This window comes from Macaca thibetana, chromosome 14 (assembly GCF_024542745.1).
Source record: "Macaca thibetana thibetana isolate TM-01 chromosome 14, ASM2454274v1, whole genome shotgun sequence".
Lineage (NCBI taxonomy): Eukaryota > Metazoa > Chordata > Mammalia > Primates > Cercopithecidae > Macaca > Macaca thibetana.
Window position 1 is genome coordinate 46,495,657 of NC_065591.1, and position 26,756 is coordinate 46,522,412.

At 40.7% G+C, this 26,756-nt stretch overlaps 1 protein-coding gene and 1 pseudogene across 1 annotated transcript; both read left to right on the forward strand.

The window, feature by feature from the left end:
• The first annotated feature begins 1,585 nt into the window (after positions 1 to 1,585).
• Positions 1,586 to 3,925, forward strand: LOC126936448 (mas-related G-protein coupled receptor member X3-like; annotated as a pseudogene).
• Positions 3,926 to 20,482: 16,557 nt separating this feature from the next.
• Positions 20,483 to 26,495, forward strand: LOC126934678 (mas-related G-protein coupled receptor member X1). The gene is made up of 2 exons (XM_050755459.1): positions 20,483 to 20,801; positions 25,182 to 26,495. The coding sequence occupies exon 2, from the start codon at positions 25,207 to 25,209 to the stop codon at positions 26,173 to 26,175; it is 969 nt and encodes a 322-aa protein (XP_050611416.1). The 5' UTR covers positions 20,483 to 20,801; positions 25,182 to 25,206; the 3' UTR covers positions 26,176 to 26,495.
• The last annotated feature ends 261 nt before the right edge of the window (positions 26,496 to 26,756 follow it).

Below are 26,756 nucleotides of genomic sequence, written 5' to 3' on the forward strand. Positions count from 1 at the left end.
ACCATTGTCGCCATAGCCATAGCTGTAGCCATAGGGGTGGGAGAGCACCAGCAGGCAGGTGGAGAAGCCTTGCACGGCCAACACAAAGCCACACAGCCTGATAAGATTTGGATCTGTGTCCCCTTCTAAATCTCATGTTGATTGTAACTCTCAGTACTGGAGGGAGGGCCTGGTGGGAGGTGATTAGATTGTGGGGACGGTTTCACATGAATGGTATAAACACCATCCCCCTTTGGTATTGCTGTAGTGATAGTGAGTGAATTCTCATGAAATCTAGTTGTTTAAAAGTGTGTAGCGCCTCCCTCTCTCTGTATTGCTCTTGCTCTCACCGTGTGAGATGCCTCTCTCTTCCTTGGACTTTCACCATGATTGGAAGCTTCCTGAGGCCTCCCCAGAAGCAGAAGCTGCTATGCTTCCTGTATAGCCTATAGAGCAATGAGCCAATTAAACCTGTTTTCTTCATAAACTTGCCAGTCTCGGTATTTCATTATAGCAATGTGAGAATGAACTCATACACAGGCAGAGAGCCAGGAGGTGGAAATCCGAAGTTGCTCTCCTGCCGTCCTCCAGTCTCCTGCTGGTGTGTCCCAGTGTCACAATTCCACCAGAAGCTAGAATTAAAATGAGTCCCAGTGATGTGGGACATAAAAGCCACTCTGTTGGGATGTCAAATGGGACAGAAAAGAATGGAAAGCAAAACCTCATAGCAAAAGAGACAATCCCTCTCACCATCTTATATCATCCTAATTACTGGGCATTCTCTGTCTAAAGGTGATTGATTTCTTTCTCATTTTAGTTCTATAGGACTACTTTAATGTTTGGCATGTCTTTCTCTACTGTCACTTCTATGCAGAAATGGTTGCATTCATCAAAAATGCATAGAAAATAAAATGTAATTTAAAAAAGAGAGAACTTTTTTTGGGGTTTGGAATATAAGTTTGGTGGCTCTAATAAAGAATGAAGTAGAAATATCTTAAACAAAAAGGTACAATCGTGCCTCTGGGTCTCTAGGTTCTGAATCTGCAGATTCAGCAAACCACAGGTGGAAATTATTTTTAAAATAAGTTTATGGCAGAGGTATGCATGTACTGAACAGGTACAAACTTGTTTTTCCTTGTCATTACTTCCAAAAAAAGTATAGTAAAACAAGAATTTACATAGCAATTGTATTTTTTCGGTTATTCTAAATAACTTAGAAATGATTTAATGTATCTGGGAGAAAGAGCATAAGGTGTGTACAAATATTGCATCTTTTTATATAAGGAAATTGAGTATCTGCATATTTCGGTGTGTTCTGGGGTTCCAGAAGCAAGCATTAGTGAATACCCAGAGATGACTATCTGTGAGATCTGAGCTGGAAACTCCAAGGCATCATACATCAGAATTCCAAAACTGCAGCTCCCCAGTCCCCAGGGAGGTGCCCTCATCCTTGTGATCCTACATGGTTCACAGCCACATTAGCATTCCAGCGTGATAGAAAAGGGTGGAGGAAAGGAGGAACTTTGCTCTTTTGATTGATTCTATGAGCCAGGACTTGCTTACCTCACTTTTGTGCACCTTTCATTGAACAGCACCTGGTTATACAATGGCACCCAGCATCAAGGAAAACCGGAATCTGGGTCCTTGTGCTGCCTTTAGACTCGCAGAATTATTATGTGACCAAAGAGGAAAATCAATATTTTGCTAGCAACCTAGCAGTCTCTTCAGCCCCTCACTGTCTCTGATTCTGTGCTCACATCAAGATTTTTCAGGAACTCCTCAGAAAGAATAAATGATGGGGCAGAGAACAGTACAGAAGTCTCATGCAGGGCTCCAGGGACCAGGGGTGGGTACTGGACCTGCTCTTCACAACACGACCTCTCATGTTGTGATCACAGGAAAACACTTTAATACTCTAGGCCATGGCTTCATCTTATGTTATACGAGGATAATACCATAGATGGTCTTTAAGGAACACATGCTAAATGTTGGTGATACCACAGTGAAAAAGATAGGCATGACTTACGCCTTATGGAGCTTCGAGTTTCATAAGGAAGACAAACATATCATACCATAAATACAGATGGACAAAGTGTTTAGTGCCCTGAGTGTGGATAACAAGAGTGTGGATAACAGAGGTTCTCCTTTTCCTCCCATTTCCTTTTCGCGTCAATCAGGGTGGTGGCAGCTTGTCTCTCTAAGAGAGTTCATGATGGATGCACTCACTCCTGCTGCTCCTCTGTACCTCCCAGAGGAGGGTGTGTCTTCTTTCTACCTGAAGAGTTCCTGCCCATGTGCATTCTTGGGATTCCAGAGAAAAGGTGGCCTCTGATAGGCAAAAAGGAACTCCTGAATTTGTTCCTAAATGCCTTTCACTCTCCTCTATATTGTTCCCTATTTGATTTGCTTCTCCTTCTCTATCTGAAATTTGTTTAGGTTAGTTTTTTTTTTTAACCCATAATTTTGACTGCCAACTTGGATTTAACTTGAGAATCCCTCCTCTCCTTTATCACCTCTAACATGTATAATCGACACAGAGTGGTGCTGTAAAGGGCTGGTCAAAGACTGGACCAGCCCTAGTCAGCCCTGTTGGGCTCAAATTCATACTATATAAGTCCCAGAACGAATAATTCACTCTTTCTGTGTTCCAATGCATTCTTAGCCATATGGGAATAACACTCATTCTTACCTCCTAAGCTCTTCAGATAATGAAAAGAGACAATATCTTAAAAACTCTCAATCAGCTGCTACTATTCAGATTAGACCCAATCTTCACTCTCCAGTTGAAATCTGCATGAATAGCTCTCTTACACTCCAAGACCTACACCCTCCTGTTTCACCTCATGGACATACAGATGTTTGCATCCTAAATAAGTAGTATATTTGGATTTATCTTCAAATCATATATAAAGTATGTTTCACCTTTATTTTATTTCTCACGGCAACTCAGTTGTCCTAATCCCATTCATTGAATAGTGCCTGTTTTACACACTACTTTGATATACAACCTTTATCACAATAGGCATACATTGATGATGTTGCAAGTCTTCTTCTATCACTGTAATACAGCAAATATTACAATAAAGTGAATCACATGAATTTTTGGTGTCCCAGTACATGTAAAAGTAATGAACCAAAGATCTCCTGAAAGAGAGAATGAAACAGGTTTACATTGTGTATACCCAGCAGAACACTTAGTAGTCCCCCATACATATTCCCACACTTCAGTTATGTCCTTCAGTTGCACTCAGACCTCACCCTCACTTACTCTTTCCTCTGCTCTATTGCTGAGCAGTTCAGCTCAGACCTATACCCTACACAAATATTCTGTACAGTTGCCTGTCCGTCCTGTGGCCCATCTGGTACCGCTGCCGCCGCACCACACACCTGTCAGTGGTCGTGTGTGTCCTGCTCTGGGCCCTGTTCCTGCCGTGGAGCATCCTGGAGAGGATGTTCTGTGGCTTCCTGCTTAGTGATGCTGATTCTGTTTGGTGTCAAACATCGGATTTCATCACAGTCGCGTGGCTGATTTTTTATGTGTGGTTCTCTACGGGTCCAGCCTGGTCCTGCTGGTCAGGATCCTCTGTGGATCCCGGAAGATGCCACTGACCAGGCTGTACATGACCATCCTGCTCACAGTGCTGGTCTTCCTCCTCTGCGGCCTGCCCTTCGGTATTCAGTTTTTCCTGTTTTTATAGAACCACATGGATTTGGGAGTCTTATATATTGTCACGTTCATCTAGTTTCCATTTTACTTTCTTCTCTTAACAGCAGTGCCAATCCCATCATTTACTTCTTCATGGGCTGCTTTAGGCAGCGTCACAATAGGCAGAACCTGAAGCTGGTTCTCCAGAGGGCTCTGCAGGACATGCCTGAGGTGGATGAAGGTGGAGGGCGGCTTCCTGAGGAAACCCTGGAGCTGTCGGGAAGCAGATCGGAGCAGTGAGGAAGAGCCTCTGCCCTGTCAGTCAGACGGGACTTTGAGACCAACACTGCTCTGCCACCCTTGACAATTATATGTGTTTTTCTTAGCGTTGCACCTCAGGAATGTCTCAGTGGTTCCTCAAGGTCTTCAAATTGATTTTTATCTAATCTGACAGTTGCAGTTTTCAACCATAGGAAGCATTAGTCTGATAATACAATGTTTAGATTCTCCTTGATATTGCCAATATATTTTTCCTGTTATCTTGCATTGAATCTTTCTTGCTGAACACTTTTTCTGCAATTACCTGGTATTGAAAGTAGTTCCTGTCCAAAACCTTAAAACTCTACCTTATACTTGTTTCCTACCTGATTATATCGAAAGGGAAGATTCCTTATTAATGTCTCAGACTATATTCCCCTGAAAATCATGTTCCCTTCTATGACTGGAGGCATTACGACAGTTGGAAGCTCAATTCTAAAAAAATGAGTTCTGCTATCTCTACGTCCATTGTATTTTCAGATATAGAGCAAAATAACGTACTTAGAGACAAATTCTCTCTTCATAAAAAACAGTCTAGAAAATTGGTTTTATGAAAAGTCCTCTGCTGTAATTGTCCACAGCATGGTGACACATTGACCTTGGTTTCTAGTGAAGACAACCATGGCCCCTTCCCTTTGAGACTTTGAGAACTGGTAAGTTCTAATTTAGCTCTTCCTGGACTAAGAGACCAGTGAGGAGCTAATAAATATGCCCCACCAGTTCCATTTAGGCCACTGAAAACTTCAATATTGGTTTCAAAGTGGAAATTATCTGGAAAACCATTTATTCTTCAGATACTTTCACCTGTAGAATTCTTCATTCTTCCAGGTTTTGTACAAATTGTTCTGGGTATAACTTTCAGTCAGTTTTATGGCTGTTAACATAAGAAGCAACACTGAAAACATCTGACCTTTCCATGCTAATGTCAATTATAGTATCTGGATAATAACTTACAGTTGGTATAGAATTCTAATACATGAATTCTGGAATTCATGGATGAACCTGGAAACATTGTGCTAAGGGAAATAAGCCAGACCAAAGAACAATATTGTACGTTCAAATTTTATGAGGTATCAAAACTAGGAAATTCTTGAACACAGAAAACAAATTAGGAGGATCCTGGTGCTGGATGATGGAAAGAATGTGTAGCCATTATTGAACGAGCACAGACGTTCGGTGTGGAATAATGCAAAGTTGTTAAAACGGACAGTGGTAACAGTTACAACTTATTTTGAATGTACTTAATGACACTGAATTGTACACTTTAAATCATTATAGTTAGAAAGTGTATGTTATGTAAATTTTAACACAATTAAAAACAGTTAATTATGGAAATGGGGTCAGTACAAAATTCAGGACTATGCTCCACCAGTGGTTATCCCTTCCACAGATAACTCAAGCAGACAGAAGAGACCACCAAGAGAAGATGTGACATCACAGTGGGCTGTGTGCTGCTCACAGACAGTGAGGCTGCCCCTCAGATTGGCCCTCACTGAGGGGAGCTGACAAGTGCAATTTGAGTATGCAGGAGGCAGTACAAAGTAGCTATGAAAGTAATAAATAGGTATATAGTTTTCAATTTGTCCAACAAAATTTATTGGTGGCTCTTCTCACATTATTCACAATGTTGAATTCAAGTCCCCTCAGTCCAGATCCATTGCTCTTCCAGCCCCAGCATTCTGCTGATGCTGAATCCCATCTGTTCACCCTCAATTTCCAAATGCTGTAGGAGGACTTGGCTGTAGGTGAGGGTTTCCTACAGGTCGAGGAAGCAGGAAGCCAGTGTTTGCAGCCAATGCTCCATGCCAAGAGCTTTGATGTGATGTCTTTAGTTCAGATCGAGGTTATTGGGAAAGTCCACTCAGGGAGTCTGTGATATCAATTGTACAGTTTTGGCTAAAGATGTTGTCTATCATGGGGAATTCTGTAGAGAATTTTCACCTAGCAGTTGAATCAAATAAGTTTGTTTCTAACTTGGAAACCTGCTTATTTTGATGTTAGTGAAATTCTTTTTCTTTTGACAGAAGAAAACTTCAGCTTTATGAAAGCTTAGATTCTGTCCCTGAATCCCAATCTGAACTCACTTGACCTCAGCATTACTCAACTACAGCACTTACAACAGTGTACTTGAATTATCTGTCCTCACTTCTTTCTCTTCAACCGTACTTTGAGGTCTTTTAAAGCAAGGACTGTGTCTTTGAATTTCTAGTGCAACAGAGTAGGTGTGCAATTTAGAAGATGCTTGGTAAATATTTCTCTCAAGTAGCTCCCGCCTGAAAATCACAGGTTCATCCAACATCTTGCAAAGGCTGGCTCAGTCACCAGGTCTCACTGGAACTCGTATAGGCACCTCCCACTTAATAGAGTGTCCTCTGCAGTTGGTCATTCTGAGAACAGCTGTTCCTTTTCGTTGAAGGTCTGCTCACTGCCTCTGGGAAGAAGAATGGAGGGGATGTGGGAGTCTACTCATGATCTGCCTTCTTTCCAAGGTCAATGATATCATTTCCTCTTGGTTTCATATCAAGGAGGAGCATGCAGGGCATCCAGGAGTGTTCTCCAGAAAGTGAGAAAATACATGAAAGTCTCTCTTGGCACTTTTTGGGAAGCTTCCACTCATAACTATATTTTAGGCATGAATTCAACAAACATTGAATTCTAATTCATCAGGCACTGTGCTAATTCTACATAAAAGCAACAGCTTTTAAATAAGTCTCTGACTAATACATTCTATGTCTATAACCAATCCTTTCCATTTCTTGAAGAAAATATATTGATTGATGCCGAGAAAATGCTGAGCCTTTGTGGCCATTCACTGATGCTCTAGTACACCTGGGCTCAAGGACACTGAGTCATCACAATCACAAGAACCAATTGGATCTGTTTCTTGTCCTGCTTTGCCAATTAAACTTCTCTGTATAATTACCTAATTTATCAAAATACAGCACAGATCAATGAAAAAATAGTGTGAAAGAAGAACTGCAGTTTCCATAAAAACTAATGTGAACACTCAAATGGAAAATAAAAGCAGGCTCCAAATTATTGTTAGTTTAGTAGATGTAAGTCTTCCAACTCTACAAAATTAAGCAAAAATGAGAAATATAGAACGATTTGCTAGGACAGAATGCTATGTATCTGATGCTAAGATCTACAAATAAACTAATCTAAACCGCAAATCATAGACAATGATTGACAGATATACTTTCAGCCAGACAGAGTAGAATTCTATTTGCTGAATCCTACACAAACAAATGTTCCACAGTCTAGCTCTATTATAGTGAATGAATTCTGATAAAATTGAAATGTTCATATTACAAATGTATCATTTTTGTAAATACTGATTAACAGTCATTTTCAATTAATCTAGGCACTTGCATTCCTGAATATATCATTAAGTGGGCTTTTCGTAGCAATATCTCTCACTTTTTCTACTGTTTATTGTATAAATACACACTGAGCATCATCTATTCTCTAGCTTGCATGCTAGACACTTGGGAGTCAAAGTAAACATACGCACATTCCCAGAGTGCACAGCCTGTGAAGGAAGGACACTAGTGCAGGAAAGACTGCCTCCCAGTGTGACACATGCTATCCAAGTATTGTGTTTGTGGCTCAAAGGTGCTCAGAGGAGAGGGTATCTAAAAATTCCAAGTTATCTGGCTGCCATCCTGAAGAGGAATGCCACACCAAAGCACCCAGCTGAAGCAGGACAACATGATTTTAATAAATTAGAGAATGTTCACCAGGTGGATACTCATGGAAGGCAACAATCTTAGCAACAATTTTATAATTGATGACATCACAAAACTAATAGGCTGAATCTTACAACAACCCTCAGATGATAGTCCAACATCACACCAGTGCACAATTCCTGAAAAGATTTTCAAGAGACCCTGCAGTTGCTTAGGCCACAGACATTGCAGAACTACCTACTACCATTACCCTGTGTTCTAGCAAAAGAAGCCCTTGCCTTCAGGCAAACCCAACTAATATCTAGAAATCCTAAGATGTGTAGGGAAGCAGGATATGCAAGTGCCAGAATGGGAAGAACCCTGGACCTGGTTTCAGGAATTTGGGATTCTCAAGCTGACTGCATGGCCAGCATGCATCACATGCTCATTCCAGGCAAATCAAGCAGAAGTGAGGTTATGGGATTGCCCCAGGCTGAAACTGTTTCATTTGTGCATTTGTGCTTATATATCTCTTTTCAGAATATGTGGGTAAGGTGTGATTTTACCATAACCATGGACTGAAGATAACTACTATTATGATCCTGACAGCCTGAGGACAGAAGATAACTACTGTTATGATCCTGACAGCCTGAGAAATTTACGTCTCTACACAGTGACTGTAATCACAGTAAGCGTATGTTCTTCTCACCTATGCGGCAGTGACCTAGAGTCTGAAAAGTCTGTCGAGATGCTTGTTCTGTAAGACGGTATGGTATCAATCAGGCCCCATTATTGTCAATGCATCAATGCTGGCTACAGATATAGATGACATTTGTTTGCTGTTATCTAGCAGTGACAGCAGAGTATAGAAGACGAAATCTCAATGCTCATGCCCATCATATTGGTCCAATTATTCTGGAGCTTTGCAGGATGCAAACACAAGGAAGGAGAGCAGACAGCAGATCTCATTCCTGAGTGTGTATGTAGAAGTGAGTGGATCATGGAAGGCTTCGTGTCATAGGTAGAATTTTAACTGATGACTGCAACTGACCCAGCATTATTATTATAATTATACCCTCTGCAAATTTTGCCAGTCATGTAGATTTTTGTATTGGGCAAAGAGAGATAAATAGGATCCAACAGATGGAAATGGGAGAAGAGATAATTCACAGTGGCACTGTTAATAAAAGCCTAGAGTTTTTTAGGGAATGGTGAATAATTCATATATGAGTTTTATTCCTTGTGCCACCTCATGTATTTGGAATGGCAAGATCCCTCTTAAATAGAATCACAAGGCTGGAGTGCTCCGAATAATGAGCATTATCTTTTCTGGCCTTGAAGTGATAGGGCTTGCTGTTAGTTTTGTGATATTCATAGGAGTGAGCTCTATAATAATATAAGCCCAGAAAGGGCCAGGCAGGTCAGGCCAACAGGACAAATCAAAATCAATGCCCGGCTCTCCTTACTCTCCTCACAGTGATATATCCTGACCTCCAGGGTCAGAAGACATGGATAAAAAAACACACACACAAAAAAAACGTGTGGGGGTTGGGGAGAAGAGAGAAGCAATGAATGCAGCCCCTTCTCTGGAGCAGCATTTTTACCTACAGAAGGCCCACATTGGGAGTAAGGGAGATAGTTAATCTGTGAATTAAGTCAACATTGTAACTGTCACATAAAAATTCAAACCTAAATTCGGCATAGCTTGATATGGATATCCAAAAATTCCTACTCAAATTCTGTGTCACCTAGCACCTCTTTGTAACATAATATCTATAGTGTCTTGACATTTAGTTTAATTCTCCTGTTTTAACATCTTAGTACACATGTGAAAGAATAATACATATCAACCTCAGACATTCTGAAGTTGAAGAAAGTTGTTATTCCCATTCTAGGTGTGCAGGCACCCTTGCCTTCTTATCAAAGACACGTACAATTATTGCTGAGAGTAGAGATGCATGATTCAGCCTTAAGTTGTGTCTGTGAAAGTGTATGTATTCATTTTAAGAGTTATTGGAAACAAATATGGTAAAAATTTAACATGCACTTAATTTTGTGGAAGGTGTCTGTTAATGCTTACTACCTTATCTTCTAGCCTATGTGCCTGGTTTACAAACTTCCTTCCAGCATACCCCATGTCCTCATTCTTGGTGACTTCAATATCCATGGAGATAAGTCCATACAATGAACAGGTCTTTCAGTTGGTTTTTAAGTTTTTACTATGAATTAATTGTAGACTATGAAGAAGTTACAAAAGCAGTACAGTGAGTTCCTGTATGCCCATCACCCAACCTACAGCAATACTTACATATTAAATAAATGTATTGTCAAAACCAGGAAACTGACATTGATACCGTCTAATTATCTACACCGCAAATCTTATCAGATTTCACCAAATAGCTACAGCACAATCTTACCAAATTTTACCAGTGTTTGCATGCACTCATTTTTGGAGTGAGATATTCCTCTATGTTTCATTCCAAAATATTTTGTCACAGGTATAGATTCATAAACACAATCACATTGAACATAGAAGTGTTTCTTCATGACAGAAGAATTCCGTTGGGCTCCTCCTACTGTCACACACACAGTGTGCTTCTTCCCAAATCCCTCTAATCACTGATCTATTCTTCATGTCTGTAATTTCATCATTTCAAAAGTGTTACATAAATGGAATCATATGGTATCTAATCTTTTGACTTTGGGTTTTCTTATTCAGCATAATGTCCTCGAGATTCACCTGATATTTTCCAGCTACCAATAGTTTATTGCTGACTTTTTTATACTACTGAGTAGTATTCCATTGTATGGATGTACTATGCTTTGTTTCACTATTCACAAGTGGAAAGACATTGCTGTTTTTTTTTAACATGGCATTTATAAATAAAGTAGCTATACACATATATGTACAGACTTTTTTATTTTACTTTAAGTTCTGGGATACATGTGCATAATCTGCAGGTTTCTAACATAGGTATGCATCTGCCATGGTGGTTTGCTGCACCTATCAACCCATCATCTAGGTTTTAAGCCCTGCATGCATTAGGTATATGTCATAATGATTTCCCTCCCCTTGATTCCCATAACCCAATAGGAAGCGGTCTGTAATGTTCCCCTCCCTGTGTTCAACGGTTCTCATTTTTCAACTCCCAATTTTGAGTGAGAACGTGCATTGTTTGGTTTTCTGTTCCTGTGTTAATTTGTTAAGAATAATGGCTCCAGCTTCATCCATGTCGCTGTTAAGGACATGAACTTATTCTTTTTTATGACTGCATAGTATTCCATAGTGTATATGTGCTACATTTTCTTCATCCAGTCTATCGTTGATGAGCATTTGGGTTGTTTCCAAGTCTTTGCTGTTGTAAATAGTGCTGCAATAAACATACATGTGCGTGTGTCTCTATACTAGAATGATTTATAATCCTTTGGATATATACCCAGTAATGGGATTGCTGGGCTAAATGGTATTTCTGGTTTCACATCCTTGAGAAATCTTCTCACAGTCTTCCACAATGGTTGAACTAATTTACACTCCTACCAACAGTATAAAGGCTTTCCTATTTCTCCACAGCTTCATCAGCATCTGTTTTTTCCTAAATTTTTTTTTGACTAATTTTTTGTATTTTTAGTAGAGACCGGGTTTCACCATGTTAGCCAGGATAGTCTCAATCTCCTGACCTTGTGATCCTTCCCCCTTGGCCTCCCAAAGTGCTAGGATTACAGGCGTGAGCCACCACGCCCGGCCTCCTAACTTTTTAATAATTACCATTCTGACTGTCGTGAGATGGTATCTCATTGTGGTTTTTATTTGCATTTCTCTAATGACCAGTGATGATGAGCTTTTTTTCATATGTTTTTTGGCTGCATAAATGTCTTCTTTTGAGAGGTGTCTGTTCATATCCTTCACCCACTTATTGATGGGGTGGAGGTGTTTTCCTCTTTTAAATTTGTTTAACTCCCTTCAAGATTCTGGATATTAGATCTTTGTGAAATGGTGAGATTGCAAAAATTTCCTACCATTCTGTAAGTTGCCTGTTCCCTCTGATGACAGTTTCTTTTGCTGTGCAGAAGCTGTTTAGGTTAATTAGATCACATTTGTCAATTTTGGCTTTTGCTGCAATTGCTCTTGGTGTTTTCATCATGAAGTCATTGCCTATGCCTATGTCCTGAATGCTATTGCCTGGATTTTCTTCTGGGTTTTTTTTTTATGGTTTTGGGTTTTACATTTAAGTGTTTAATCCATCTAGAGTTTATTTTTGTACACGATGTAAGGAAGGGGTCCAATTTTTGTTTTCTGCATATGGCTAGCCAGTTATCCCAGCACCACTTATTAAATAGGGAATCCTTTCACCATTGCTTATTTTTGTCAGGTTTGTCAAAGATCAGATGGTTGTAGATGTGTGGTGTTATTTCTGAGGTCTCTGTTCTGTTTCACTCGTCTATGTATCTGTTTTGGTAGCAGTACCATGCTGTTTTGGTTACTGTACCATTGTAGTATAGTTTGAAGTCAGGTAGCGTGATGCCTCCAGCTTTGTTCCTTTTCCTTAGGATTGTCTTGGTGATATGGGCTCTTTTTGGTTTTGAATGAAATTTAAACTAGTTTTTTTCTAATTCTGTGTAGAAAGTCAATGGTAGCTTGATGGGAATAGCACTGAAACTATAAATTACTTTGGGTAGTATGGCCATTTTCATGATACTGGTTCTTCATATCCATGAGAATGGAATTTTTTTCCATTTGTTTGTATCCTCTCTTATTTCCTTGAGTACTGGTTTGTAATTTTCCTTGAAGAGGTCTTTCACATCCCTTGTATGTTGTATTCCTAAGTCTTTTATTCTCTTTGCAACAATTGTGAGAGGGAGTTCACTCATGATTTGGTGCTCTGCTTTTCTATTATTCGTGTATAGGAATGCTTGTAATTTTTGCACACTGATTTTGTATCCTGAGACTTTGCTGAAGTTGATTATCAGTTTAAGGAGCTTTGGGGCTGAGACAATGGGGTTTTCTAAATATACAATCCTGTCATCTGCAAATAGAGACAATTTGACTTCCTGTCTTCCTATTTGAATACCCTTCATTTATCTCTCTTACCTGATTTCCCTGGCCAGAACTTTCAATACTGTGTTGAATAGGAGTGGTAAGAAGGCATTTCTGTCTTGTTTCCAGTTTTTAAAGGAAGTGTTTCCAGTTTTTGCCCATTCAGTGTCATATTGGCTATGGGTTTATCATAAATAGCTCTTATTATTTTGAGATATGTTCCATCAATACCTAGTTGATTGAGAGTTTTTAACATGAAGGGATGTTGAATTTTATCAAAGGCCTTTTCTGCATCTATTGAGATAATCACGTGGTGTTTGTTATTGGTTCTGTTTATGTGATGGATTACACTTATTGATTTGTATATGTTGAACCAGTCTTGCAGCCCAGGGATGAAGCTGACTTGATGGTGGTGGATAACCTTTTTGATGTGCTGCTGGATTCGGTTTGCCATTATTTTATTGAGGATTTTTGCATCAATGTTCATCAGGGTTATTGGTCTGCAATTTTCTTTTTTTGTTGTGTCTCTGCCAGGTTTTGGTATCAGGATGAAGCTGGCCTCATAAAATGAGTTAGGGAGGAGTCCTTCTTTTTCTATTGTTTGGAATAGTTTCAGAAGGAATGGTAACAGCTCCTCTTTGTACCTCTGGTAGAATTTGGCTGTCAATCCATCTGGTCTTGAACTTTTTTTCATTGATAGGCTACTAATTACTGCCTCAATTTCAGAACTTGTTATTAGTCTTTTCAGGGATTTGGCTTCTTCCTGGTTTCATCAGAGGAGGGTGTATATGTCCAGGGATTTATACATTTCTTCTAGATTTTCTAGTTGATTTGCTTAGAGGTTTGTAGTATTCTTTGATGGTAGCTGTATTTCTGTGGGATCAGTGGTGATATCCCCTCTATCATTTTTTATTGTGTCTATTTGATTTTTCTCTCTTCTTATTTGCTAGTCTAGCTGGTGGTCTATCTATCTTGTTAACGTTTTGAATAAGTCAGCTTCTGGATTCATTGATTTTTTTTTAAGGGTTTTTCGTGTTTCTAGCTCCTTCAGTTCTTCTCTTAGTTATTTCTTGTCTTCTGCTAGCTTTTGAAGTTGCTTGTTCTTGCTTCTCTAGTTTTTTAAATTGTGATGTAGGGTATTGATTCAAGCCTTTTCATCTTTCTGATGTGGGCATTTGGTACTATAAATTTCCCTCTTAACACTGCTTTAGCTGTGTCCCAGTGATTCTGGTATGTTGTCTCTTTGTTCTCATTGATTTCAAAGAACTTCTTTATTTCTGCCTTAATTTTGTTATTTACCCAGTAGTCATTCAGGAGCAGCTTGTTCAATTTCCATGGAGTTGTGTGGTTTTGAGTGAGTTTCTTAATCCTGAGTTCTAATTTGATTGCACTGCAGTCAGAGAGATTTTTTGTTATTGTTTCCAATCTTTTGTATTTGCTGAGGAGTATTTTATTTCCAATTATGTGGTTGATTTTAGAATAAGTGTTATGTGGTACTAAGAAGAATGTATATACTGTTGATTTGGAGTGGAGAGTTCTGTCAATGTCTATTAGGTTTACTTGGTTCAGAGCTGAATTCAAGTCCTGAATATCCTTGTTAATTTTCTGTCTCATTGATCCAATATTGACAGTGGGATGTAAAAGTCTCCTGCTATTATTGTGTGAGAGTCTAAGTCTCTTTGTAGGTCTGTAAGAACTTGTTTTATGAATGTGTGTGCTCCTGTATTGGGTACATATATATTTAGGATAGTTAGCTCTTCTTGTTGCATTGATCCCTTTACCATAATGTAATGCCCTCCTATGTCTTTTTTGACCTTTGTTAGTTTAAAGACTGTTTCATCAAAGACTAGAATTGCAACCACTGCTTTTTTTGCTTTCCATTTGCTTGGGAAATATTTTTCCATCCCCTTATTTTGAGCCTATGTGTGTCTTTGCACATGAGATGGGTCTCCTAAATACAGTACACCTATGGGTCTTGACTGTTTATCCAATTTGCCTGTCTGTGTCTTTTAATTGGGGCATTTGGCCCATTTATATTTAAGGTTAATATTGTTATGTGTGAATTTGATCCTGTCATCATGATGCTAGCTGGGTATTTTGCACATTAGTTAATGCAGTTTCTTCATAGTGTCATTGGTCTTTATATTTTAGTGTGTTTTTGCAGTGGCTGGTACCAGTTTTTCCTTTCTATATTTAGTGCTTCCTTCAGGAGCTCCTGTAAGGCAGGCCTGGTGATGACAAAATCCCTCATAATTTGCCTGTCGGGAAAGGATTTTTTTTCTTCTTTGCATATGGAGCTTAGTTTGACTAGATATGAAACTCTGGGTTGAAAATTCTTTTCTTTAAGAATGTTGAATATTGCCCCCTACTCTCTTCTGCCTTGTGGGGTTTCTGCAGAGAGATCTGCTGTTATTCTGATGGGCTTGCGTTTTAGGTAGCCTGACCTTTCTCTCTGGCTGCCTTTAACATTTTTTCCTTCATTTCAACTTTGGAGAATCTGACAATTATGTGTCTTGGGGTTGCTCTTCTCGAGGAATATCTTAGTGTTGTTCTCTGTTTCCTAAATTTGAATGTTGGCCTGTCTTGCTAGGATGGTGAAGTTCTCCTGGATAATATCCTGAAGTGTATTTTTGAACTTGGTTCCATTCTTCCCATCACCTTCAGTTGCACCAATCAATTGTAGGTTTGTCTATTCACATAGCCCCAGATTTCTTGAAGGTTTTGTTCGTTCCTTTTCATTCTTTTTTTCTCTAATCTAGTCTTCACACCTTATTTCAGTAAGCTGATCTTCGCTCTCTGATATTCTTTCTTCCGCTTGATCAATTTGGCTATTGATATTTGTGTATGCTTCACAAAGTCCTTGTGCTGTGTTTTTCAGCTCCATCAGGTCACTTATGTTCCTCTCTGTACTGGTTATTCTAGTTAGCAGTTCCTGTAACCTTTTATCAAGGTTCTTAACTTTCTTGCATTGGGTTAGAATATGCTCCTTTCGCTCAAAGGAGTTTGTTATTACCAACCTTCTGAAACCTACTCTGTCAATTCGTCAATCTCATTCTCCATGCAGTTTTGTGCTGTTGCTTGAGAGGAGTTGTGATACTTTGGCGGAGAGGAGGCTTTCTGGTTTTTGGAATTTTCAGTATTTTTGCACTGCTTTCCTCATATTTCTGGATTTATCTACCTTTGATCTTTGAGGTTGATGACCTTTGGGTGGGGTTTTTGTGTGGGGGTGTTTTAGTTGATGTTGATGTTATTGCTTTCTGTTTGCTAGTTTGTCTTCTAACAGTCAGGCCCCTCTTCTGCAGGTCTGCTGCAGTTTGCTGAAGGTCCAATCCAGACCCTGTTCACCTGGGTACCGCCATTGGAGGCTGCAGAACAGCAAAGATGGCTGCCTGATCCTTTCTCTGGAAGCTTCATTCCAGAGGGCCACTGGCCTGATGGCAATCAGACCTCTCCTGTATGAGGTGTCTGTCGACCCCTGTTAGGAGGTCTCTCCCAGTTGGGAGGCACGTCTTGAGGAGGCAGTCTGTCCCTTAGCAGAGCTGGTGCACTGTGCTGGGAGAACCCCCCTTGTCAGGATCAGCTGCTCTCTTCAGAGGCAGCAGGCAGGAAAGATTAAATCTGTGGCAGTTGCACCCACAGCCTCCCCTTCCCCCACATGTTCCATCCCAAGGAGATAGGAATTTTATCTGTAAACCCCTGCTGGACCTGCTGCCTTTCCTTCAGAGATGTCCTGCCCAGTGAGGAGGAATCTAGAGAAGTAGTCTGGCCACAGCTGCTTAGCCGCTGTGGTGAATTCCATGCAGTCCAAACCTCCCAGCCTTCTTAGCATTGTCAGGGGAAAACTGCCTAGTAAAGCCTCAGGAATGGCGGATACCCCTCCCTCTACGAAACTGGATCGTTCCAGGTCGACCTCAGACTGCTGTGCTGGCAGTGAGAATTTCAAGCCAGTGGTGCTTAGCTTGCTGGGCTCTGTGGGAGTGGGACCCATTGAGGGAGACCATTTGTCTCCCTGGCTTCAGCCCCCATTCCAGGGGAGTGAATGGTTCTGTCTCACTGGGGTTCTAGGCACCACTCGGGTATGAAAAAGATTCCTGCAGCTAGGTCGGTCTCTGCCCAAACAGCTGCCCAATATTGTGCTTGAAACCCAGAGCCCTGGTGGTGTAGGCACACGAGGGAATCTCCTGATCTGCAGATTACAAAAACCATTTGAAAACCGTAGTACTGGGCTGGTAGCACAGTTCCTCACAGCTTCCCTTGATTGGGGGAAGGGTGTCCCCTGGCTCCTTGCACTTCACAGATGAAGCGACGCCCCACCCTGCTTCTCATTGCTCTCCGTGGCTTGTACACACTGCCTAACCAGTCTCAGTGAGATGAACTGGGTACCTCAGTTGGAAATGCAGAAATCACCAGTCTTCTGCGTTGGTCCCACTGGGAGCTGCAGACCAGAACTGTTTTTATTTGGCCATCTTGGCTCCTCTCCTGTACAGATTTTTAAGTGAACATAGTTTCCCAGTTTCTAGGATAAATTTTCCAGGTTCTAGGATACACTGGATTGCTGGATTGTATGAAAATGTAAGATTTCCCAGAGTAGCTCTAATATTTTACTTTCTCATTGGCAGTGTATGAGACCTCCAATTCCTTCAAATCTCAGCTAATATTTGAAACTATCAGTATTTTATATTTTAGCCATATTGAGAGGGTAGAGTGGTATTTCGTGACTTTTATTTATTGTCCTAAACATTAGTGATGTTGAGCATCTTTTTATGTGTTTATTTGTCATACATATATGTCCCTGCTGAACCATCTGTTTATCTTTTGCCCTGATTGAATCTAGCTCTCCACTAACTCCATGCCTATTCCCATAGAACTGAGTGTGGCTGGAGCTCAACACACAACCATGCCTAGCAGTTTCACTGTACATTTACGACCTTGAACCTGAAATGTTCACTTATATCTCCTGAACAGTCATGTAACATTTCCATAATTGCTTCTCATCTCCAAAGGAAAACCTTCAGCCATCGTCTCTCTCCTAAAACCACTTACTCTTCATTTATTTTTTTAATCACTGTCAGATGATGCTCTTCTGAGAATTACTCAATCTCCACAGAGCGAACCTACCTGCCCATCTCTCTCTGAGTGCATCTCTCTGCATTTTCTCTCATGCCAGGAAATGGGCTCTGCAAATTCCGGTTTGAAACCACCCTTTCCATTTGTACAGTTTCCTCTGTTCCCTCCCCCAGAAACATTTTATAGCATTATTGCTTCTCCCTTCTACATCTTCAATGTTTCCTTCTCTAATGGATCCTTCCATTGCAATTGAAACACCCCATCCTATTTGTGGCATAAAACACCATCTAAGCAGTCATTCATCTCTATCCACAGCCTGATTTATCTTTCTTCCTTTAGAAAAAAAAAATCTTCCAAAGAGTTTTCTGTACTCATTATCTTCATTTCCTCACCCTTCCTCGTATCTTCTCATATCTCTATTTCCCTCTCTTAGCTAGATCATTAAATTTATGTTTTTTGTTTGAAAATTTATTTGTCACATTGTAATATAGTCAAAGCTTTAAAAAATAATCTTGAAATACACTCACTGAAAACTGTCATTCCCATGTTAGGTCCTCAGGCATCCTTACCTTGTTAACAAAGACATATCCTATTATACTTACTAATAAAAATGTATATTAATTCACAAATATTTAATAATAAAACAACTATATATTTTTTGTCATACAATATATACATTGGCATGCGTTCTTTTTTAAAAATCTAACTAATTCTGGAGGGCCTTTTATATTAGGTTTGTTGTTCTTTTTGGGTAGCTACAGAGTATTCCACTGCACAGATAGACCATAATTTATACAGTATTGATGGCCATTTTGGCTGTTACAAGTTTTTGACTGTAAATAACACTGCATTTATTAACTTAGTACATAGATCTTTTGAACATGCACAAATATATCTCTAAGATAAATTCCTAGATGAGGAATTACAGAGAGAAAAGGATGATACTTTATACATGCTTTCACATGTTGAAAATTCCTTCACTGGAAGTTGTATCCATCTGCATCCTCAGCAGAAATGAGTGAGGGTACCTGATGCCACTCCATCCCCACACTGTATGCTATAAAACTTAATGGTTTTTAATATTTTGGTAAGTAAAATATAACTCTGTAATTTCAATTGGCATGTCTTTCATTATGAGTTGAATTTCTCCTCTTTCTGTACGTTTAGGAGCCGTTTTTATTTTTTAGAAATTGTGAATCATGACTTAAAGTTATTTTCTTATTAGCTTTTTCAATTTTGAATTACTAACATCATTTAGAAAAATTTGTATCAATAGAGAAAATTTATACTTTGCCTATAATATACATTACCAACTATCTCCCTGTTTATTTATTTATTTTATTTTATTAATTTACTAATTTATTTTTTGAGATGGAGTCTCGTTCTGTCACCCAAGCTGGAGTGCAGAGGCACAATCTTGGCTCACTGCAACTTTCAACTACTAGGTTGAATCCATTCTCTTGCTCAGCCTCTTGAGCAGCTGGGATTACAAGCGTGTGCCACCACAACCAACTAATTTTTGTATTTTTAGTAGAGACCAGGTTTCACCATGTTGGCCAGGCTGGTCTCATACTCCTGACCTCAGGTGATCTGCCCGCCTCAGCCTCCCAAAGTGCTGGGATTACAGGGGTGAGCCACCACGCCTGGCCACAGTTTATTTATATCTTGATTATGATGGTTAATGTTATGCTAAAAAAAAACAAACTTTTTTTTTTTTTTTGAGACAAAATCTGACTCTATCGGTCAGGCTGGAGCACAGGGGTGTGATGTCGGCTCACTGTAACCTCCGGGGCCTGGGCTCAAACTGTCCTCCCACCACAATGTCCCAAATAGCTGGGACTATAGACATGCACCACCACACCTGGATAGTTTTTGTATTTTTTTGTAGAGATGGGTTTTCACTATGTTGCCCAGGATGGTCTCAAACTTGTGAGCTTAAGCAATCCACCCCACATGGCCTCCCAAAGTGCTGGGACTACAGGAGTGGTCCATCACAGCTGGCCTTCTTTTTGTCTTTATAAATATTTTCTTTAATATCTTCTGAATTGTATCCCATAATTGAAAGTCTTTTTCCACTTTGATTTAAAAACTATTTGGCTATGGCTCCCCCAGGTAATTGAATTTTCATTATAAAATTTTAAGTACTGTATTCGGATTTTTCCTCAAATCATGTGTAAAGTATGTTTCCACCTTTATTCATTTCACACAGAAACTCAGTTGTCCCAATCCCATTCATTCAATAGTGCCCGTTTTAAAATCTACTTTGATATACAACCTTTATCATAATAGGCATACATCGAAGACATTGGAAGTCTGCTTCCACTACTGCAATAAAGCAAATATTACAATAAAGTAAATCACATGAATTTTTGGTGTCCTTGTACATGTAAAAGTTATGCTTACACTATACTGTAGTCTATTGAGTTGCAATGGCATTATGTCTAAAGCAATGTGCATGCATTACTTAAAAAATACTTTTTCACTGGGAAATCATAATCATCATCAGAACCTTTATCAGCCAAACGCTTTGCTGCTGGAGGCTCTTGCCTGATGTTGATGGCTGCTGAGGTGGCTGCTGAAGATAAGACAGGCTGTGCCAATATCTTAGAACAAGACAACAGTGAAGTCTGCCACATCAACTGACTCATCCTTTTATGAAAGATTTTAATGTAGCATGCAATGCTATTTGATAGCATCTTATACACAGTAGAACTTCTTTTGAAATGGGAGTCCATTCTCTCAAACCTTGCCACTGTTTTTATCAAGGAAGTTGAACAAGATGGAATGTGATGGGAGAGGCTTATCTGTACTGGATATGGGACAGAGGCCAAGAATCATCTCAGGTAGGGTTTGTGTCTCCAATACCTCTGGCCGCTGATTTGTCCATAGTCCTCATACAGGAAATAACAAGTCTGTCCAGCACCTTCATAAGCCTGGATTGCTCACCAGCTTTGACTCCAGCTCCTGTGGGCATCTCCTGAATTAAGCAACACAGAAGGCTCCTCTGAAGTCACCGAATCCCAGAAAGGCTCTCCACCTTTAGAACAAGGGAAGTCTTCACCACTGGACAAAAGAGAAAAATATAAGGGTAAGTACCAGAAACACTCTTCTTCCATAGTCAGTTATGGTTTTTGCTATAAGATCGTTTCTGTTTCCACCTAGGTGCTACAGGCAGGGGATCATGAGCTTGTTTCAGGAAAAGACAGGGGACATGAAGTTTCCTTCTGGAAATTGAGTGCCGCCAACCCAGACTGTGTGAGTTTCAACTGGGGTCCCCCCTTTGATTTATCTCTCCATATCACCTCCCTTATTCCAATCACTGAATCTGTCCTCATGGAGAGAATTCTGCCTCTCACATTCATTTAAGGAGCTAGAGGACATACAGGCATTTCTTCACAGAGTTGAACTGCCGTAGAAGCAGGTTTTGTTGTTTTACTTACTTTTCTAAATTGTTAATCCTTGCCTGTCTGGAAAGGTTCAAGGAAGAAATAGATAGTCAGAACTGAAATGACTGAACACTAAGTCCTCCCCTAGGCTGAAAGGGACAGGGAAGGAGAAATTACCATTGTCGCCATAGCCATAGCTGTAGCCATAGGGGTAGGAGAACACCAGCAGGCAGGTGGAGAAGCCCTGCATGGCCAACACACAGCCACACAGGCTGATATGCTTTGGATCTGTGTACCCCGCACCCAAATCTCATGTTGATTGTAATTCCCAGTGTTGGAGGGAGGGCCTGGTGAGAGGTGATTAGATCGTGGGGATGGTTTCTCATGAATGGCTTAACGCCATCCCCCTTTGGTACTGCTATAGTGATAGTGAGTGAGTGAATTCTCATGAAATCTAGTTATTTAAAAGTGTGTAACGCCTCTTCCCTGTCTCTCTTGTTCCTGCTCTCACCATGTGAGATGACTTGCTCCCTTTTGCCTTTCACTATGATTGGAAACTTCCTGAGGCCTCCCCTGCTATGCTTCTTGTATAGCCTGCAGAGCCATGAGGCAATTAAACCTGTTTTCTTCATAAATTTCCCAGTCTCAGGTATTTCTTTGTAGCAATTCGAGAATGAACTAATACACAGGCAGAGAACCAGGAGGTGGAAATCCCAAGTGGCTCTCCTGCTGTCCTCCAGTATCCTGCTGCTGTGTCCCAGTGTCACAATTCCACCAGATACTGGGACTAAAAAGAATCCCACTGATGTGGTACATAGAAGCCACTCTCTTGGGATGTCAAAACAGGATAGAGAAGAATGGAAAGCAAATCCTCAGAGCAAATGAGACGATCCTCTCACCATCTTATATCCTCCTAATTCCTGGGACAGTCTCTGTCTACAGGTGATGATTCCTGTCTCATTTCAGCTCTATCAGACTACTTTAATGTTTGGCATGTCTTTCTCTACTATCACTTCTATGCAGAAATGTTTGCATTCATCAAAAATGCATAGAAAAGGAAATACAATTTTAAAAAGAGAACGTATTTCTTTTTTTAGAATATAAGTTTGACCCCTCTCATAAAGACACGAAGTAGAAATGTCTTAAATAAGAAAGTACAGTTGTGTCTTTGGGTCACTAGGTCCAGAATCTGCAGATTCAACAAACCACAGGTGGAAACTATTCCAAAAATAAGGGTATGGTGGAGGTGTGTATTTACTGAACAGGTACAAAATTGTTTTTCCTTGTCATTACTTCCAAAATAACACAGTAAAACAAGAATTTACATGACATTTGCATTTTGTCAGTTATTCTAAGAAACTTAGAAATGATTTAATGTATCTGGGAGAAAGTGCATAGGTTTTATACAACTACCACATGATTTTATATAAGGAAACTGAGCATCTGCAGATTTTGTTGTGTGCTGGGATTGCAGCACACACATCTGCCATATAGGAAAGCCCCTGTGAATACCCAGAAAAGACTATCTTTGAGATCAGTGTTGGAAGCTCCAAGGCATCGTACATCAGAATTCCAAAAACTGCTGCTCCCCAGTCCCTAGAGAGTTGCCCTCATCCTTGTGATCCTACATGGTTCCAGCCACCTCAGCATTCCAGCATGATGGAAAAAAAAATAAGGAAAGGAAACGTGTTACTCCTGCTATTGGTCCTGTGAGCCAGGACTTGCTTATATCACTTTTGTGCATCTTTTGTTGAACAGAACCTGGTCATACAATGGCACCCGACATCAAGGAAAACTGGAATGTGGGTCCTTGTGCTGCTTTTAAACTCCCAGAATTTTTATGTGACCAAACAGGAAAATGAGCACTGGGGCAACCTAGCAGTCTCTTCTGCCTCTGACAGTCTCTGATTCTGTGCTCACATCAAGATTTTTCAGGAACTCCTCTGAAATAATGAATGATGGGGCAGAGAACAGTACAGAAGTCTCATGCAGGGCTCCAGGGACCAGGGGCTGGTATTGAGCCTGCTCTTCGTGTTGTGAACTCACGAAAACACTTTAATTCTCTAGGCCTCGGCTTCATCTTATGTTACATTAAGATAATACCATGGATGATCTTTAAGGAACACATGCTAAACGTTGGTAATACCACAGTGAAAAAGACAGGCATGACTTACTCCTTATGGAGCTTTGAGTTTCATAAGGAAGACAAACATATCATACCATAAATACAGATGGACAAAGTGTTTAGTGCCCTGAGTGTGGATAACAGAGGTTCTCCTTTTCCTCCCATTTCCTCTTCAAGTCAAGCAAGGCTGTGGCAGCTTGTCTTTCTAAGAGAGCTCATGATGGACGCATTTACTCCTGATGCTCCTCTGTACTCCCAGAGGAGGGTGAGTCTTCTTTTCTCCTGGAGGCCTCCTGCCCCTGTGCATTCTCAGGATTCCAGAGCAAAGGTGGCCTCTGATAGGCAAAAAGGAACTCCTGAATTTGTTACTAAATGACTTTCACTCTTCTCTATTTTGTTCCCTATTTGACTTGCTTCTCTTTCTCTATCTGAAGTTATTTTAGGTTAGTTTTTTTTTTTTCTTTTCAATCCACAATTTTGCCTGCCAACTTGGATTTAATCTTGAGAATCCCTCCTCTCCTTTACCCCCTCTAACATGTATAATTGACACAGAGCGGTGCTGGGTATAAAGGGCTGCTCAAAGACTGGATCATGAGTAAGCCCTGCTGGTCTCAAATTCGTACTATATAAGTCCCAGAACAAATAATTCACTCTTTTTGTGCTCCAATGCATGATCTTCCATATGGGAATAATGCTCATTCTTACCTCCTAGGCTCTTCAGATAATTAAAACAGACAATACCTAATAAACTCTCCGTCAGCTGCTCTTATTCTCCCAGATTAGACCTAGTCCTCATTCTCCAGTTGAAATCTGCATGAATATCTCTCTTTATACTCCAAGCCCTATATATCTCCTATTTCTCCTCATGGACTCCTCACATACAAATGTTTGCATCAACAAAGAAATGAACCAAAGATCTTCTGAAGGAGAGAATTAAATAGGTTTACATTGTGTATACTCAGCAGAACACTTAGTAGTCTCCCATACATATTCCCACACTTCAATTACCTGCTTCAGTGGCACTCAGACTTCACCCTCACTTAGTCTTTCCTCTGCTCCATTGCTGAGCAATTCAGCTCAGACCCACACCCTGCCCAAACATTATGTACAAAAATGCTTCTAGGTGTTCAGTAAAGCCACATTGGGTCCTAATTTCAAAGGCACATCAGTGGTCAATTTCAGGTTTGGGGCACACATCAATAATTCTTTTTAACACAGATAGAACTGTCCACAAATAGAATTCTGATGAATGAAATTTTCTATATCTAATTAAATATGTGTGTTCTAATAACTTACATTGTGCTTTCATTTTTATTTTCCATTTCACCCAAATCTACCATTACCATTAGGCTTCTCATGCATGCATTCATTCATTGAATGAATATTTATGAAGAGCATAGTGTGCTGCTCAGGGAAATAGGCACTAGGACTATAAAACGTAAAATGCGGTACTGTCTGCAATGACTGACACACTGAGTTATTTCTCACCCACCAGGCCCAGCCATTTTCACACTTATCATAGCGAAGGTCACATTTTCCTCTGATTCATAATGCATGGTCTTCTTTCCTGTCCATAGATGATCAGTCCTAGTCATGAGGGTGTCACAACCACCTCTTTGCATATCTGAATTCCTCCACCTGAGAGAAAATGTCAGGCCCAGGATAGAGTAATTATCGGGTCCACAGCCCTGGCCACTTGAGTGGGAGTGTTTTGATCCTAATGTTATTCCCACATCAGTACAGAACTTGTGTGGCAGTAGAGAGAAGTCAGGCTTCAGAGTCAACAAGAACTGTATTTCGAACTGGATTTGAGGACCCCCACCTTTTGATAGGTGACTTACTCTCTGCAAGTCTCTGATCTCTCCTCTTTAAATAAGGAAGTAAATCCCACATGGCAGGGTGGTGGGGAGAATCAGAGATCATACAGCTGATGATCACATCTGGTTTCTGTTTCCAGGGTCACCAAACTAGGGTTTCTGAGCATGGATCCAACCATCCCAGCCTTGGACACAAAACTGACACCAATCAACCGAACTGAGGCGACTCCTTGCTACAAGCAGACCTTGAGCTTCATGGGGCTGACGTGCATCATTTCCCTTGTCGGACTGACAGGAAACGCGGTTGTGCTCTGGCTCCTGGGCTTCCGCATGCACAAGAACGCCTTCTCCATCTACATCCTCAACCTGTCCATGGCCGACTTCCTCTTCCTCAGTGGCCGCTTTATATATTCCCTGTTAAGCTTCATCAGTGTGCCCCAAACCATCTCTAAAATCCTCTATCCTGTGATGATGTTTTCCTACTTTGCAGGCCTGAGCTTTCTGAGCGCCATGAGCACCGAGCGCTGCCTGTCCGTTCTGTGGCCCATGTGGTACCGCTGCCGCCGCCCCACACACCTGTCAGTGGTCCTGTGTGTCCTGCTCTGGGTCCTGTCCCTGCTGCGGAGCATCCTGGAGTGGATGTTCTGTGGCTTCCTGTTTAGTGGTGCGGATCCTGTTTGGTGTCAAACATCGGATTTCATCACAGTCGCATGGCTGATTTTTTTATGTGTGGTTCTCTGTGTGTCCAGCCTGGTCCTAGTGATCAGGATTCTCTGTGGATCCCGGAAGATGCCGCTGACCAGGCTGTACGTGACCATCCTGCTCACAGTGCTGGTCTTCCTCCTCTGCGGCCTGCCCTTCGGCGTTCAGTTTTTCCTATTTTTCTGGATCCACGTGGATCGGAAAGTCTTATATTGTCATGTTCATCTAGTTTCTATGTTCCTGGCCGCTCTTAACAGCAGTGCCAACCCCATCATTTACTTCTTCGTGGGCTCCTTTAGGCGGCGTCAAAATAGGCAGAACCTGAGGCTGGTTCTCCAGAGGGCTCTGCAGGACACGCCTGAGGTGGATGAAGGTGGAGGGCGGCTGCCTGAGGAAACCCTGGAGCTGTCGGGAAGCAGATTGGAGCAGTGAGGAAGAGCCTCTGCCCTGTCAGTCAGACGGAACTTTGAGACCAACACTGCCCTGCCACCCTGACAGTTATATGCATTTTTCTTAGCCTTCTGCCTCAGAAATGTCTCAGTGGTTCCTCACGGTCTTCGAATAGATGTTTATCTAACCTGACAGTTTCAGCTTTCACCCATGGAAAGCATTAGTCTGACAATACAATGTTTAGATTCTCTTTGATACTACCAACATATTTTCCCTGTTATCTTACACTGAGTCTTTCCTTCTGAACACTTTTTCTGCACTTTTCATTGTAATAAAAGGAGTCCCTTTCCAAAACCCTAAAACATTCTTTATGCTTGTTTCCTACCTGATTGTATCAAAAAGGAAGATTCCTTCTTAATCTCTCAGACTGTGTTCCCCTGAAAACCATGTTCCCTTCTATGACTGGAGGCATTACTGCAGTTGAAAGCTTGATTCTGAATAAGTGAGTTCTGCTATGCTACATTCCATTGAATTCTTAGATACAGAGGAAAATAATGTCCTTAGAGATATTCTCTCTTCATAAAAACACTCTCACCAATTGGTTTTACGAAAAGTCCTCTCCT

Bases quoted from the DNA above. Each gene is read 5' to 3' on its own strand.
- LOC126934678 (XM_050755459.1), top strand. From the start codon at position 25,207: ATGGATCCAACCATCCCAGCCTTGGACACAAAACTGACACCAATCAAC.